This window comes from Falco naumanni, chromosome 1, assembly GCF_017639655.2.
Source record: "Falco naumanni isolate bFalNau1 chromosome 1, bFalNau1.pat, whole genome shotgun sequence".
Classification (NCBI taxonomy): Eukaryota; Metazoa; Chordata; class Aves; order Falconiformes; family Falconidae; genus Falco; species Falco naumanni.
Window position 1 is genome coordinate 89,466,371 of NC_054054.1, and position 16,406 is coordinate 89,482,776.

The 16,406-nt window shown below is 39.5% G+C and overlaps 1 protein-coding gene across 1 annotated transcript; it reads right to left on the reverse strand.

Moving 5' to 3' along the window:
* Positions 1-1,652: 1,652 nt before the first annotated feature.
* LOC121092991 (melanotransferrin-like) lies at positions 1,653-15,633 on the reverse strand. Its single transcript, XM_040604731.1, has 17 exons — positions 15,505-15,633; positions 12,870-13,030; positions 11,638-11,737; positions 10,390-10,572; positions 9,756-9,918; positions 9,587-9,651; positions 8,735-8,892; positions 7,504-7,690; positions 7,186-7,334; positions 6,876-6,966; positions 6,502-6,570; positions 6,043-6,225; positions 5,611-5,767; positions 4,793-4,875; positions 3,397-3,581; positions 2,821-3,007; positions 1,653-2,077 (listed from the first exon to the last, which is right to left on the reverse strand). Exons 1-17 carry the CDS (start codon positions 15,554-15,556, stop codon positions 2,028-2,030), a joined length of 2,223 nt encoding a protein of 740 aa, XP_040460665.1. The 5' UTR covers positions 15,557-15,633; the 3' UTR covers positions 1,653-2,027.
* Positions 15,634-16,406: the final 773 nt, after the last annotated feature.

Below are 16,406 nucleotides of genomic sequence, written 5' to 3' on the forward strand. Positions count from 1 at the left end.
CCTTTCAGTTTTTTAAGGCCTTCTTTAGGCTTGCATCAGTAAATATGCATGATATATCACTCTTGCATTCCTGGGTGGAAGAGGTGGAATCTCCAAAGAGATTAATGCCATTAAGTAACTGACTGGGCGGGTGGTGATTCATGGAGCAGCAATTCTGGAGTTCATTCATCCGTAGCCATGCTTTAGCAGGAAAGTAATAGACCAGGGGGATTTCAAGCGTGATCCTAGCTGCTGCTATTCACAGCAGTGAGCCAGACAACATCCATCTCATAAGGCAGTAGAGCAGTAGGAGCCAGACAGCACAGGCAGTTCCTGCTAGGTTCAGAACTGAAGGAGCAGGCCAGTGGTTCAGGTACTACAGCCTGCAAGTCATCACAGGCTGATGCTTTCGAATCAAAGCTGAAGCACAGGAACATCAAAAAGGCCTGTTAAGCACCTGTAATGTCTATGCAAGAAAAAAACTCCCCTGCCCCTCCCACCCGTAAGATCTTGTGTATAACCCAGATTTTCAATCTATTACTATTCAGCTGCATGCTGCTTTTGGCAAAACAAAGCTAGCAGATGCATTTCTTCGCTCTGTTCTCGTAACTCCCTTCTCTGAAGTGCAGTGTTAACGTGGGTCCTGCAGGTGGCATGTAAGTTCCAGCAAAGAAAGGAAGGGAGCACCTCAGAGACCTAACAAGCATCCTGCTCTTCTGCTTTAGGCCTACAACTTGCTGGCTACAGCACAGTATATAAGGATTTTCCTCTTGCCATACTGGGACTTGCTTCATTCACTGTTTAGCTCTCCCCTTCTTCTCTGAAAGGCAGATGAGTTTGGACTTGCATTCTGTGTTCTTTATTTGGTTAGTCAGTCAATGTCAAGCAAAGAGACAAATGAGATATAGAACAGTCTCAGCTAAGATTCACTGAATCTAAAACCCTTGCTACTGGTCAGAATGCAAATTTTTTCCAATTTTTTTTTTTTTTTTTATTAAAAATCTTAACCTTAAATCTTAAGCCTGGTTCAGGGTGTATGGGAACAGAAGATTATTAACTTTTTCAAACTGAAATGGGCCCTGCCTGTGAAGAGCCATTCACTCTAAATCTTTGCCACTAACGGGCAAAGCAAATACATGATACATTCTGTTCAAAAGGCTTCATAACATGTTCAGTTAGTTTCTGCTTGTAAAACTAATGCTGTTTAATTGATAAATCATATTTTGATACTTCATAGAATCATAGATTTGAAGTGTCATAGATTCAAAGCGTCAGTGTACTATTAAGTAATGGTTGGAGTCTTTGGTGAGAATGAACATCCATTACTTCATCCTGAGGCTGCAAGCATCCATTTCTGTTGGCTATTAGACGCCTTAATATGTTCATTAGTGAGAGAAAAATGTTTTTATTTACTTGTATAAATCCTTCATTAAAAAGGCAAATACTTCTTCCCAGTTAAAAGCAGAAAATACTACTGATTCTGATGGCAATTACATATACAATTTATAGCATATATATGTATTCAGCAAGGACTCTCTAGTTGCAATCAAAATCATGGATATAGGAGGACAATGCTACAACTACCAAAATGTCAGTTGATTGGTTTTTTGCATGGAAACAGTTTAAGACAAGCAAGGTAAATTGCTGCCAACTAACCTGTGCCACTCATGACAGTCTGTATTTTAGTCCATGGTATTGGCCCTGCTATTTCCACAAAACTGCTAATTTCTCCGTAGGAGGTGAACAGAATTGCTGATCCTAGTTCTGTCCTGTGGGTTATGCAGGCTGGCCTGTGCTTTTCAATGTGATGTGATGCTCCAAACAAGAAAGGGCTGACATATGAGTAGTATTACATTATCATAAACATGAAGTCTGCTTTTAAAAAAAAACAAACAACCAAAAAAAAAAAAAAAAAAAAAAAGAGTATCCAGCATAGATTTCTAGAGATGACTGTTTCCTTGCTAAATTGCTTTGGGTAGGTTGGATTTGCTATTTCCTTTTTTTCAGTATTGATGGTGATGTGCCTTGCAAAGCCTCTGTCTTAGCCATCAGTTTGATGAGGATGCACAGATGTCCTGTTTGCAGAAGTCCAAGATGCCTACAAACCATCAAGAAAGTATACACTTAAAGATGCTAGCAGCTTTAAAAATAACAAATTCTTCACATACTATTCACTAGAACAGCAGAATAGAGGTCAAATTCCCCTTCTGAATTTCAGTTCTTTAACAACTTAGACTCAGAAGTCTAATTTACTGTGTAATCTTAATTTACTTCAATACAGATTTTCAGATCCCAAAACAGCTTGATGCTGGCTCATGGACAATTTCAGTTTTAGTGATAGCCAAATGCATACTTCATACATCTTTCAGTGGAAAATAATGAAAAAGCCATCCCTTAAATTTATAAAGGTTTTGATCTTGAGTTCTCTACTGTGCTCTTTTTAAGAAGGAAATTAGTTAATGCATTTTCAGGTTAATTCAGGAATTAGATATAAAATTTCTTATCTTCTCGCGTTTGGCATATTGAAATGAACTGATCTTTGGAACTGAAGGGGAAAATTTCAGAGTGGGAGCAAAACACTCTTGTTTCAATAACCTCATATTTGCTCTAAAATGTATTAGTTATTCTGTTCCTGTGGAGCTCCAGTTTCAGTGCTTTTGGATCGGAGTTGTAAGAGGCTCTAAAGGAGCTCCAAACACAGTACTCCTTGGAAAATTGTTAGTGACAGGATTATGTAGAACATACTTCTCCATTCAGTCTAAATAAAACGGCAATAGCTATGCACAGAAGGCTGCCTGCTTTGCATTTTTCTATATCTCACAATCAAGAACTTGACTTTACCTGCAGGTGTACAATTAAACACTGATTCTGCCAGCTGAAAGAAGGACACTCCAAGAATTTCCTGATAGCTCATGTGACTTGCATGGACAAGGTACTGAGTGGTATCTTTGAAAAGCAGATCACTTTCACCATACTTCCATGACTGAAAGAGATTGAATTCAGAATCCAGTTTGCTTCCCAGAGATTCCTAAACAGAAAGGAAATAAGTTCCACAGCTTGGATCACAATTGGCAAGGCTAGGCTGGTGACCCTCAGTTTTACAGCAAGATCTAGCAGAAAAAACGTTCTACTTTCACCTAGCACTGTCTTTCTTTGTACAAAAAGATGCAGTTTTGCAGCAGCAGATTTCTCAGCAAAAGTCTGACCACTGCAGAATGGCAACTGCTGCCAAAATGCCCTTTTAGAGAATCCAAATAAATATTTTCTCAACCTCCTATGCACATTCTTAATTCTTTTATATTGGACCTGAAGGCACTTTATGTATTTAGCATATAAAGCTTTGATCTTGAAAGGGTTTTCAGCAGCCATATATAACAAGTGATAACATTATAACTTTTTCCTTGTAATATGTCTTACCTGGGATTTCATTAGAAAGTCATAGATTTTAGTGACAGTAACTGGTCGAGTCATGACTGTGCTGGGGGGAATGGGGCCAAGGTTACAGCCTGCCCATTCTGTGACTGCAGCACGTGTTCCATCCGGACACAAGAGTTCAAAGTCAATGGGGGTATAACCTTTTGCCCAACCAGAGCTGTCCAGATCTGAAAAGATTAAATGAAAGTAAATCCTTTTAAAAAATTAAAGTTGAAGGCAAGGTGACTCTCATGCAAAACATTAAAAAATTGAGAGGAAGAAGTTTAGCTAATATGTTCAAAACAAATGCAGCACGCTATGTTGTCATTTATTAGGAACACATAAGGAGCAGGGTAGTGTTTTCACGGAGGAAACAGGTCAGTGAACTTAAGCTGAACCTATTAACTAAAAATTAGAATAATATCAAGGCATATGAACAGCTTATCATGCCTTATCTTCATCTGTAATCAGATTGCTTTCTGAAAAGAAAGTAATTCACCCTGCATGTCCCTTGCTTCCTCAGACAAACTGTTCATCGCTGCATGAATTCCTGTGATTTTCCAGGTTCTTATACCTCCACCTGATTTTACGGAGATTCCTCTCTTAGAAAAGTCTCTCCTGTTTATGAAATTGCCTAAAATAGAATTTCAGTGTGCTTTATCAGGCTGAACAAAATGGGGATTCCCTCTCTCTTCAACTCCATGCAAAGGTAGCATTATTTTGGTTGTTGGAGCAGTAGACATAATGAAGGGATTTAAGCTACTGTAACTAAAACCATTTTCAAAAAAATCCAATTGCTAGACGGTTGCTAAGATCAGTATTTCCCAGAGAAAATTAAATATTTCATAGTGTACTAACAATGTTTTAGGAACTGTGAAAGGCAAAACAACTTGCAGGTTTTTTATCTATTAAGCTATTTGGACTGTTCATTCTGTAAGTGCCTGTGAAACAACATGAAGAATTTGCCATGTCATGATGAAGGCATAGAACATCTCCCAGCACAAACAGCCCACAGCATTGCTCTTATCTGCCATCTGATTCCTGAAACTTTGATTTAAAAAAAACAGGTACATGCACTATGGCTGCCTATGGAAGAAGGTCTGGTAGGAAAAGTCACTTGCTTTTTAAAGCTTTGAGCTTTCAAAAAGTAAGTGCAGTCTCCAAGGATGGTTATGCTCCCAATGATTCTTCCTCTTTCCTCTCTAAAACGGAACAGTATCTGAATTTTGAGCTTTATTGGAGCACCTACTTGAAGGAAGGTTCTTGCAATTTTCCAGCCGCAAACCACGGCCCTAGATTAAACCTGCAAAAGCTGATCCTCATGAGTGATGGTCCCTGTGTGGGAAGTAACTGACACTAATGAACATTCTCAAAGGAAAAGAGAGTATCTGCATCTCACTCTGTATGTTCTGGAGTAGGTTAGAATGTTCCAGGAAAGCTACATCTCCGAAGCTTCTTCCACTGGGATTGCCAACTAGGCATCTAGTGCAGGGAAAAAAAACACCAAGATATCAGAGACAGCTGCTATACAATGACTGACATTTGGATAGTCCTGAAGCTAAACCAGGAGCAGCTGGAAGTATCCCTCTCATCTGTACTTACGTGGTTGTTATATGGAACAAGTTAGTGGTGTTAGTATAGATCTCAGTGGAGAGCATTCACATATTTCATAGGACAATCCTTTACATCCCTTAAAGCAGCTCCCAAGCCAAAGTGTGGCACAATGTCTATGCAGCCTCAACTGTGCCTAGCCATGAAAGAGAATGTAATTCAACTAAATGCATTATATATATATTATAAGAGTGCTTTAATCTTTAATATTCTTCTCTGCCTCTGTCTTCAACTATTTTTTTTTAATATCTTCAGTCTATTTAATTACCTCCTGTACCTTACACTGCTTCTTACCACATCACTTCTGCTCTCTGACCTTCTAACTATCTTTCATCCCTTCTCTTTAATGAGTCTGTACCAATGCTCCAAGCCCTGCATGTTTGGAAGCATTGTCTTGCCCTGGAAATGGTTTCATGACTGTTTTAAATCCACAATCAGTTGAATGTTCCCATAGCAACCGCAACCAAAACAAAATACATGCTAGCAGAAGTTTATACAGCCAGTTGCTTAAGAAGACCAAAACCCCAAACCTCCAAAGAAAACAATCAGCAAAATAATAAGCAAACTCTAGCTATTGCTCTGCATTTCTGACTGACAAAAGCTTACCTGAGTGCTCCCATATTGCCATAGTAATGTTCGTTGTGACCTGCAGCACATCTGCTAGATATTCGAGCCCCTTCCACCTCACTGTCTCCAATGCACACCTTGCACAAGTTTCCATCTGCTCCTGGCATGCAGCCCTTCCAAAAGTAATTCTGATAAGCTGAATAAAGAAAATTGAGGTGAGATTAAGGCAAGGTATTCCAAAGCCTCTTCACACAAAAGACAGGAATAGAATTCCATCCTAATAGCTAGCAAGGAGAGGGCTAAACAGTGTGAAGAATAGTCAGATAGGAGGAAGAGCTGCTTCAACACCCTCTGAGACTGCAATCATCATTTCCTGATCAAATCCTCATGGTACCATCTCCATTTTACTCCCAAATTTGGGGTTTCACATTTCCATGGTCTAGCCAACAGGTAACGTAGAGCAGCCCTTACCAGAGCCAATGTCACAGATCTCAGTATCGTTCTTCAGAGCTCCCACTGTGTATCTGGAAAGAATCAACCACCCTCCAGGACTATACAGGTGACTGTGGCAGGATCTCTTTCCCTTAAGGTTATGGATGTTGATCTGTTTGGTGTTTTTCTTAGCTAGGGCAACGGCATAAACAGGTGGCAATGCTGTAAAACAACAACAATAACCAGTTATACCAAGGCAATTAAGTATTCCAGACAGGTATAACCCCCCTCTTCTCTCCCTCATCCTGTCAGGACATCTTCAGTTACAGTACAGGATCTGCATTCTTTGCTTAGCCACAAAGCTCTTGTCCTAGCTGCCTACTGAACATGCACAGGAAATTATTCCCCAAAACAACATGCAAATACATTCCTACATAAATCCTAGAGGCAGCCTCAGGAAAATCTAAACTTTTCGCCTTCTCAAAGTTGTTCTGTTACCTTTGTGCTTAAGATGAATTAGTTTCCCTGATTTCTCTGTGCTCTCAGCAGCTGGGACACAATCTCCCCCTGGAGAGGAGAAACAACCATTAAGGATCTTGTCACTGCTGTCATCCCTATTACATGGCAGCACCCCATCAAAAACCTTGCAGTCCTCTTGAGCTATGTCAGCATCTCTGTCCCCTTTACATATATAACAAATATCTAGACCAAATGCTAAATCCAGTTAGTGGAAGAGCTAGGAAGAGTATTTGGACATATATATTAATTTCTGCTTCCATCACAAAACATCACAAACTGGGGAAATTTAACTATATTTTTAATGGTAGTTTTTTTATTCCCTCCCTTCTTTCTAAGGTCACATGAGCACTCACCGTAACATTCTACAGCAACAGGCACCAATCCACACCTCCCTGCAATGTAGACATGTGTTGCATCCAGGGTGACTGCATCAGCCTCACTACTCTGCCAATAACATCAGAGAAAATAACAAAACCAGGATTGGCATGAATTGCGTAATCAAGCAGTTGTACTTCCCTGTTGGCTGGAAATTCCCCTAAATTCCCTCTCATTCCCACCAGTTCCTTTAGTGTACAAGCTGTTTGTCCTCTTGTTCAGCTCAGACAAGGACATACACACCCTGTGCAGTCTTATCATATACTCTGACCACAGGGAGTCCCCTACCTTGATCATTTCAATGCATTTGGTCATGGAAGTTGCTTGGACACAGACTAATGGATCAGATTTGATGCTCAGTGCCCACTCCTCACATTTGCGTAGCTCAGCATCACTGATGCAGCACCAGCGCACAACACTGTTATCCAAAGAGCTCCCTGAATGAGAAGGAAGGAACACAGTGAGACCATATCACCTATGCACCAATCTGTTCTCTGTTAAGGGGACATTTAAGTCTATGCGCTTGTGCCTGGCTGGGAGGAATAACATGGAAAGACAACTTTTTCTTCCCTTTCCTTAGCTACAGCCCTTTGGAAGGCTTCTCACCTTCATGGCCTAGTCCCTTAAGGAGAGCTACATAATCCAGACCAAGGACATAGGCAATCTCTAGCTGGTCCTCGAGAAGTTGCAGGTGCTGAGTGGCATCTCGGAACAGCAGGTTCTTTCCCCCAAAGGGTCCTGAAGTGAAGAGTTCAAATCTGGCTCTTTCCTTTCCTTTTTGCCCAAAGAGGCGCTAGGACAAGAACAAGACTTTTAATTGCAACAAATCTTCTCATCTTTCCAGTAACAAGCAGCCTTATCCTTCCCTCCCTTCATATCAATGGTTTGTAACACAGTACTTGGGGTTCCATCACACTGGGACAAAGCCCACAGATACTGCAGCAAGTGGATGACCCCAGTCCTACAAGCATTATATGATTCACTTTTCTGAAGAGTTTTTTTCCATCTTAGTTATTCCAATTTATTGGGCTGTGCTCAATGTCTGCTACCTTGGAAAGACAACAGAGGGAGTATAGCTGAGTGAGAAACATCTATGATAAAGATCATTGCAGTAAAGGAGTGCACGATATCTTGTGCTTTATGATGGGGAAGTACCATATGCAAAGCAGCTCAGTTCAGCCTGATGATACTGGAAGAGAAGAAATCACTGAGAAGCATACTGGGAACACTGCTGCACGGCCATTGCTAGGTATGGGGGAACACAGTTAAGATATGTGTTATTAAGTGCACTGAAAAAGGCATATGAAGATCTCTCAATAAAGAGGTTTTGTACAATTCCTATCTACCACAGTCTGTGTGACTGCACAACCCAGCCCACTAGGCTGAATTAGTCAGTGTCTACTGGACTATTTTAAGGCCTGGATGACTTCATAAATTTTTCAAATTTGCATTTACATATGCATTTCAGGTTCAGCTTCAGATTCCTGGATGTCAAGGTAATGGATACTATTTATATATTGAGAAAAAGAGAGGAACAAAGGTGAACACTGCCTGAACCTATGTGTCTCCCTCAGCTACATAAGGGTCGACATAAGTTCCAGGGCAGGATGAACATACATCGTTAGCTATTTTCCAGTTTGGGTGTTACAGCATCTTTCCCTTCTTTACTTATTTATTCCCAGCCTTCTACAGAAGAACACTTCAGAGAAAAGTAAAACCTTCTTCCAGAAGCCAATGCAAGATACTTCCCCCGAACAACCAAATTTTAGTACTTTGTTCACACTAACTATAAATTTCTCCTGTGTCTGGAGATATACAGCTTAAAAGATCCACTCACTTGGATCATGCTAAGAAATTTGTTGGTAATCTTCTGGAAGTTGTGGCGGGTGACAATTCCACGGCCAGGTCCCTTGCCCAAGTTACAGGTGCTGTATTCAGTCAGCTCAGCTGTAGTCCCATCGGGACATAAGAGTTCATATTCCTGTTGTTCTGAGTCTGAAACAATAGGATACTCATGAATCTGTGAAGTGAGACATGACCTGGCAGCAGGCACTGCAGTAGAAGGTAAAACATTTTTCAGAGGAGGTTGCGCAAAGAGCATGCAAGCAGCACAGTGTACCAAGCACACTTGGAAAACTGTCTTTGATATGCTTTTCATGTAACAGAGGGACCTCAGCCCGAGATGCTCCAAAATACTCTTTAAGCTGTACCCTGTAAATATGTTTGTTTAAAAATACTTACCTGGAAAAACTAGTGCTAACCACCTTCAAAAGTGTTGCTACAGAGCTTGACTGAGTTTAAAAATACCAAACAGGTATACAGGAACTGCACATTCTAGCAGCTCAATACACTGAATTCTAAAAGGATTATCATAACTCAGGCAATGCAAATGCTGACATCTGCTTCAGAGACTTTAGGATAAAGAAATCACCTGTATAAAAACATCTGTCTACTCCTATTCTAAGAATCTCCTGTGAGCAATTACTGCTCACTTATTCTTTCCTCTTCTTTTCCCTTCTGACTTGTGTGGAGAGCCAAGAAATACCACTGAACTGCTTTGATTGACTTTTGAACTGCAAGAGATTGACTTTTCCCTGGAAACAACACAAATATAGGTATATCCTTCAAACTTCTGTGCAGTAAAGAGCACAGCCAGAGTTTAAAAGGAATCTGAGTTCTTAAGAATTACCTGTGGCACTTATAATTGTTAGATGATCTAAAAAGGCAACATCTGCCACTCCATTCTTCAAGCATCTGTAGAAAGACAAATGCCATCCCATTAACATCACCTGGCTTTTCTATCCACACAAGTTCTTTTTCCATGAATATAAGTTAAGTACCAGTGTCACAGAGCTCACCTGAAGGCACCCTCAGAGTCATAGAAGGGTTCGTTACTGCTGGTCTCACAGAAGTGGTTCTTATCTCTGACATAGGACTTTTGTCCTTGGCAGAGAGCACACAGTCGAGGAGCAGCAACACCAACTCCAGGGATGCAACTTGCATTGAAATACTCACTGATTACTTCAGATGTAAGGGGGAAAAAAACCACCAAAAAGAAAGAAAAATAGTCAAATGGGAAAAAATGGAAGAAGGAAAAGGGGCCAAGTATATTGTGGACATAGCTAGGACTATGGTGCTTTAAAACAAATCAGCAAATGCAGCTTCATTGTCTAAACTTCAAATTCAAAACATTTGCTGGAAACAGAGTGATCAAATTTTGCTTGTTTAAAACAATCTTTGTGTTGGTCAGATATTGCAAAGATTTGTTCCCTGTTGCATAAAGAAGATGAAGATTTCCTGTTTCGGTAACAGTTCTGCTGCTTTGAGATTGCTAGAAAAGTTCTGAAGAGAGCTAAAAGCCAATATCAAAAACACTCCAAGAGGATATCTCATCCACAAAATCGCTTCAATTTCCACATAGCTCAGTTCATTCTACATCTGCTAGCATTTCACTCACTTTTGCTGAGGGCAGAGGCGATTCCCTTCACCCACCTTGGCTCAGAGGCTGTGCTTCATCCCAGGAAAGATCATTTCTTGCAAGGAGAAAGCCAAGTGGAATATTCCAGCCTGATGTCCATCTGGCTCCATTGTGGCAGCTGCGTGCACCTCGTAGCCTTTGGATATCCAGAGTTCCTCGTTTGGCAATCGCCACAGCAAACACACAATTTCCTGTGACTGGACAAAATATGTTTCAGAAATAACTAAATCCCAATTCTGCAGCTTCCATCTGTGCACAGGAGTTCAACTATTTCTGTGAACATGGCAAAGGAAAAAAAATCACTTCAGCATATGAAACACAGGTACTCATGCCAGGAACTTTATCATATACTGGCTACATGGCACCTTGTCAAACTGAGCGATGCAAGTGATGTGCAAAGCAGAACATAATAACCTGGTGGAAAAGGTTTACAGATCATCCAACTCCATCATCCAATGCAACTGCTTCTCAAGAAATCTGAACATTTGTATCACGCTGTTTAGGTATTGCAATGGGAAGAACTCCTATGTCTTATCCTCAGAACATACCTACCACCTGAAACATAACAGTTCCGCTATGATTTCATGGTTCTTCAGCCAAAAGAAAATTTACTTCTCATATCATCCCCCTACATCTCTTCCTACATCCATCTGCTATTTTGGCTTCCTTTTCAGATTCATGTCCCACAAGTATTTTCTACTGTATGCTTGATTTTGGCTCAGACTTATTTATTCTTGCCCTGTAAGTCATTCATTGCACAGGCTGTTCAGGTCTGCCAGGAATTAAGAGGAATCTTAGCGTAACAAGATTTCCCACCGTATATTCTTGTCTCTTTAGGGTGAGAAGGAGAAAATTAATGCATGAGAAAAGCTAATCTCTTAAGGGACCTCTAGTGAATGTTCAGTTACACTAGCAGAGAGTATGGTATAAGAGTTGACACAGAGGGAATAAAACCCTTCTTACTCCCTACAAGATGTAGAACTCCAGTACACCAGTGCTATGGGCAGGGGTAGATACAGTCAATTTGTCATAGTGACAGTACCACAGGCAGAAAGGCTACTAGATACAAAGCACCACTACTACTTTATTCATCATCACTAAGTATTTTGGAAACAGTTGTTAGTCACCTCCATACTCTTCTAAAGTCAATGAAAATGTATATACTTTTTTTCAAGAATTCTTACAATTCTTGTGCCTTTCACTGCACAGAAATTTATTTGCCAAACAGAAGTACAGCTTATTCTTTTGCTTCATGAACCTACCTTGGTCATAGACCTCCTTTGCCACCACTGTCAAACCATACAGCTTTACAGCAGAGTAAACATCTCCAGCATCCAAGGAGGCAGCATCTGCTTTATTCACCTTGAAAACAACAGCAAAACCCTCAAAACAAGTTTACAGGGAAACAAACAGAGCAGCTTCAAGAGTAGCTTCTGCCTGAGAAGTAGTAACCGGTGATTTTTACAAGAATTTGCTTTGGTTTTAATTGAATCCCTGCTACATAGCATGGTGAAAGGTTAGCAGTGAAGGCTGAGTTACCTTCGAAAAATACCAGTTCTTTTCCAGTAACATCGTTTTCCCCCTCTTCTTTGGGCTTTCCATTCCAAAAACACAATTCTGATGCCAACTTAAAAAAAAAGGCAACCCCTGTTTCCCCCTTCTGCTCCCACAAGACCCCAAATCCTTTTCCAAGTTCTGCTGGCTATAATATTGCCAGGAAGTGGAACTGAAGTCTATTAATAACCATTGCAGGACTGAATGAAAACATGAAATAAATTATTCCCTGAACCAACAAGAATGGTTTTCTTAGGTTTGTTTTCCAGGTCAGATTTGGACTCCATGGAAGGAAGCTGGGACTGAATGAAAATGAAAACTGAAATTCTCTATCCCAATCAAGTTTTAGGCATGTGAATGAAATTATTCTATAGGAAATGCTTATCTTCCTTTGTCATTAATGATTTTTTTCAAAGCATATATAGCATTATGAAAATTTCATTTCAGAAACGGTCAAATACAAGAGCTTATACTTACAAAAAGTCTGATGTCTAATTTTATTCAAATTAAAGATTTTTATATGAGAAAAGGCTTTGCTCTTTACATCAGAAAAGACTGACTAGGGGCTAAAAGTAGCAGGGAAGAAAGGGAAGAGAAAATATTCGTTATTGTCAGAGTAGGACCAAAACCCACAGATCAGAAGCAAGGGGAATGCTCTGAGAAAGTTTGAATTTAGTAGTTTGGTTTTGTCCATGTATTTCCAAGCAGCTTTTTATTTATTTCCTATAGACTGCAAGAACATCAGCTGGAGTAAAATAGTACAGCTAGTAGAATGCTCATGGGGTTTAATTCTTGCTTTCCAAGCTACCATGTACTTTGTCATATATGCAATATCATAAATTCAGCATCATTTTATTCTCCCATGGATTCTGTTTACCAGTTACTTCTTCAAAAGAGGATTTGGACTCAGAATCAGTTCAAAAAATCTCTGTGAACTCACCCTGATTTTATCAATGCAGTCATATGTATTGTGGGCTCTGATGCAAGAAATTCTAGCAAACGAATTGACAGCAAGGGGCAGCACAGCCATAAGTGCTTTGGACAGTTCAGCACACTTTCTCTGTTCTAGGTCAGAAAGGGTGCACCATCGGAATTTCTTCCCTGTAGAATCAAAAAAGAAGTCAAGATTTGTAGAATTTAGGGAAAAAAACCCAACCCTCAGTTTCAGATCTTTTGGAAGAAGGAGTTTATTTTATTTTATTTAACTTCACAAGTAAGTTGATTCTGCCCACTCACACTCACATATCCACATATTTACAGGCACCCAAGAGATGTCCCCAAGCAGTCTGACCAGGGTGACTTTTGCCTAACATGGAGGACAATGAATGTTTGCTGTTGGAGCTTTAGCATGTCTCTTTGCTTCCTCTTTACTGACAGCAACCAATGAGTTTTTATGTAGGTTTTCAAGAATCAACAATCATTATGCCATGAACTTTTGCCTCAGAATCTTCCTTGCTTTATACTTCATGCATTTTAGGCAAGGTTGCCATCCAGAATGAGGAAACAAAGGCAAGGACATCTTTATGGTTATGATCTGTTTTCTTGTTGGGATAGCAAGAAGAGGAATGACACTTACAATGCAGGGTAACCTTGTTGCCCTCTTCCTGTTATCAGACTGAAGTTCTTCTCCTAACAAGTCAACTGTGATGTGACCTTATCAGAGCCCAGACCTTCTAATCTTGATGTAAACAATGCATTCCCCACGTCTTATCAGTTTTATTGCTGTCAGTTTTGTCATTGGTTATCAATACAGGCCATTCTTTTGACCTTCGCCCTGCTGTTTCCTCTGGTGCTTTCACACACACATAGTCCCACACATAATTTATCCGTAGCAATCTTAATATTTCTGTTACAAAGTCCAAGACATTCAGATCTAAGCCTTCAAAAGAACAAGAAATATGGAGGAAGGATGTTGATAGGGGGTCAAGTTGCTTTAGCTTTGTTGAATTTAGTTTTTAGAGAGTAGATTGTTGTAGTTTAAGCAGACAACTGGTGTTCCAAGTCCCAGGTGTCTCACAGCACTGAGCTACATATTTCGGTAGAACAGCATTTCCCACCGAGTGCTATGCTTTGGTAGAACAGTATTTCCTTCCCCAGACAAAGACTACCCAATTTTAAGTAATAAGACCCACATCAGAGCTCCAGGGTCAGAAAACCTTAGATCAGAGGAGAAGTATGAATTTTTTAAGTTGGAAGAACTTCACAATTGAATGCTACTTTATAACAGACTAAACCAAACCCCTTAATCCAGTAGGTGAGGATCTGGAACTATTTGAAATTATGATGGAAATTCTGTGACTTGAACCTTCCTTTGTTTTAAAACAATGTACTATCTAAATGTTTCTTCAGCAATGACAAGTAATTTGCTGGATTTCCCTCAAGATAGAGAAGTGTATCTTCCATGACAACACCCACTATGAAAGTCAGAAACTAGGGACTATTTGGTTATTGACAACGAAGAATCATGTATTATATTGAACAGAGTATTGAATAAACATTAACAACAAAATCCTCAAAACCTTACTTTTTCTGAACCGGAAGTTAGTAAGAATTATCTTCATTGCTGAATGCCAAACAAAGAGGTTAAGTAACTTGCACAGGAACACTGTACAGAACTGCAGCGCAACTGAACTATTCAGTTGCCAGATCTTTCCAGCTGAAAACTAAGTAACCAATTAAAAACCAAAACAAAACAGTGCCAGCAGATAGGAAGATGCAATTAGAAGTGGAGGAGAAGGTGAAACCTCCTTTTCCAGGGGGAGTCAAGGGTTTGGTTGGTTTAAATTGACTATAAAGCTGCATCTTAAGGGAGTCCAGACATACCAACAAGATTTCCTCTTTTGTTTTAGGCTCCAATTATTCCATCTTGGATGTACTATGACTTATTTTGTATTCTTTCTACTCTGAAATATATCATCATATGCATCTTAAGAAGACACTATGTATTTAAGGAGAAATATAATTATTATATATAAAAATAGCATGCAGTTATATAACTTGACAGAATCTTATACCATGCAATGAAAACCAGGACTGAATGCATAGAAAACACTACAACATCTCTAACACTGTCATTTCCAGATGTTTAAGCACTTGGCTCGCTCACGATCTATTAATATCAAGCAAAAATATTGCCTGGAATAAATAATATTTACAATTAAAACATTAAAGTTTTTATTTCTTTGAATATAGCATCAGACATTAGTACTGCATTTGTTTTTATGTTAATTCAACACAGTTCCAAAAAGAACCCATTGTGGTTTCAAAGGAGAGCAGCTTGAAATAACACTGATCATTTTGACAGTGTTCACGAGTACGAAGATCTCAACTATTCAAAGGAAACAGACTGTCACTGAATTACTAAGAAACTAGTGTATCGAGCTGCTTCAAAACTAACAGGGTCACCATCTGCCAGTGATAAAAAAAGGAAAAATACAGGCAAATGGAAATCACAGACACAGTTCTAGCTGCAACTTCTTTGCAGAGAAGAAAAAACCAAAGCATGCGTTACAGTTTGTATCCTGGTAACCCACCCAGAGATCACCTTTCTCTTTCCCTTTCTGTATCAGCCTTACCTGAAGACAGCAAAGTGAAGATAATTAGGACAATTAAAATCACTGTCTTCATGATTACAGCAGTTCAGCAAGGATCTTCTCTCTACTCTGACGCTCTGCCTTCTCATACCAGAAATTCCACAGTGATGACCAAAGCTTCTGGAAGATAACAAAGGGGATTTAGGCATCAACAAGGATAAACCAAGACTTAAGAAAAATAACAAACTGTCAGAGGATGGTATATCCTTGTATGCAAAGGAGAAAGGGGCAGCGTCCTATTCCTATCCACAGATGGACAATATCCATGAATGTTTTGCTTTGTTGTGAAAAGACATAGGAAGAAACATAAGCCTCTGCTTTTCAAATAAATCAGGCTTCTTGTGTTTCAAAAGGCACCAAAATGCCTTTGGGAGATAAGTAAGACATCTATCTCACAAAAAAGATACCTAAATTTAAGTGAATTGCCTGCCCAAACTACTGAATGTATCTCTCTACAGAATATTGAGGGGGTCCTCCTTACCTTATTTTTTCACCTAATAACAGTTTGTCTACTGAGTAATTTTAAACAAAAAGTAATCCAATGACTCCCTAAGAATTCAGAACAGAACTATGACACTGTTGACTTTCTTGACCCTTTTCATTCCATTCTAGCACAGCAGTCTCATCCAAACTGGCTTATTTACCTAACACTTAGCGTGGACTATTACCTCTAAATTACTCAACAGCAATCATTATTAACATAATTAATTCTATAATAGGGGAAAAAAATTACAGACGTATATAAGCTCAGAAGTATGCACACTGAAATGATCTGATGACGCATAAAATATTGCTAATATGGTTCCATCTTTCCTGTTCAGGAAAGAATTGGCCATTTCAAGAGTCCTGGAGAAAGTAAGCCTTTTCCTTGTTTTGTTTTGCTT

What these genes read in the sequence shown, in the direction of transcription:
- LOC121092991 (XM_040604731.1), bottom strand. Translation starts at nt 15,556, where the DNA reads ATGAAGACAGTGATTTTAATTGTCCTAATTATCTTCACTTTGCTGTCT. An exon ending in AATTTCTTAGCATGATCCAA is followed by an intron (nt 7,691 to 8,734) that starts GTGAGTGGATCT and finishes TTCTTGTCCTAG; the next exon opens with CGCCTCTTTGGGCAAAAAGG. An exon ending in AATGCATTGAAATGATCAAG is followed by an intron (nt 6,967 to 7,185) that starts GTAGGGGACTCC and finishes TGTTATTGGCAG; the next exon opens with AGTAGTGAGGCTGATGCAGT.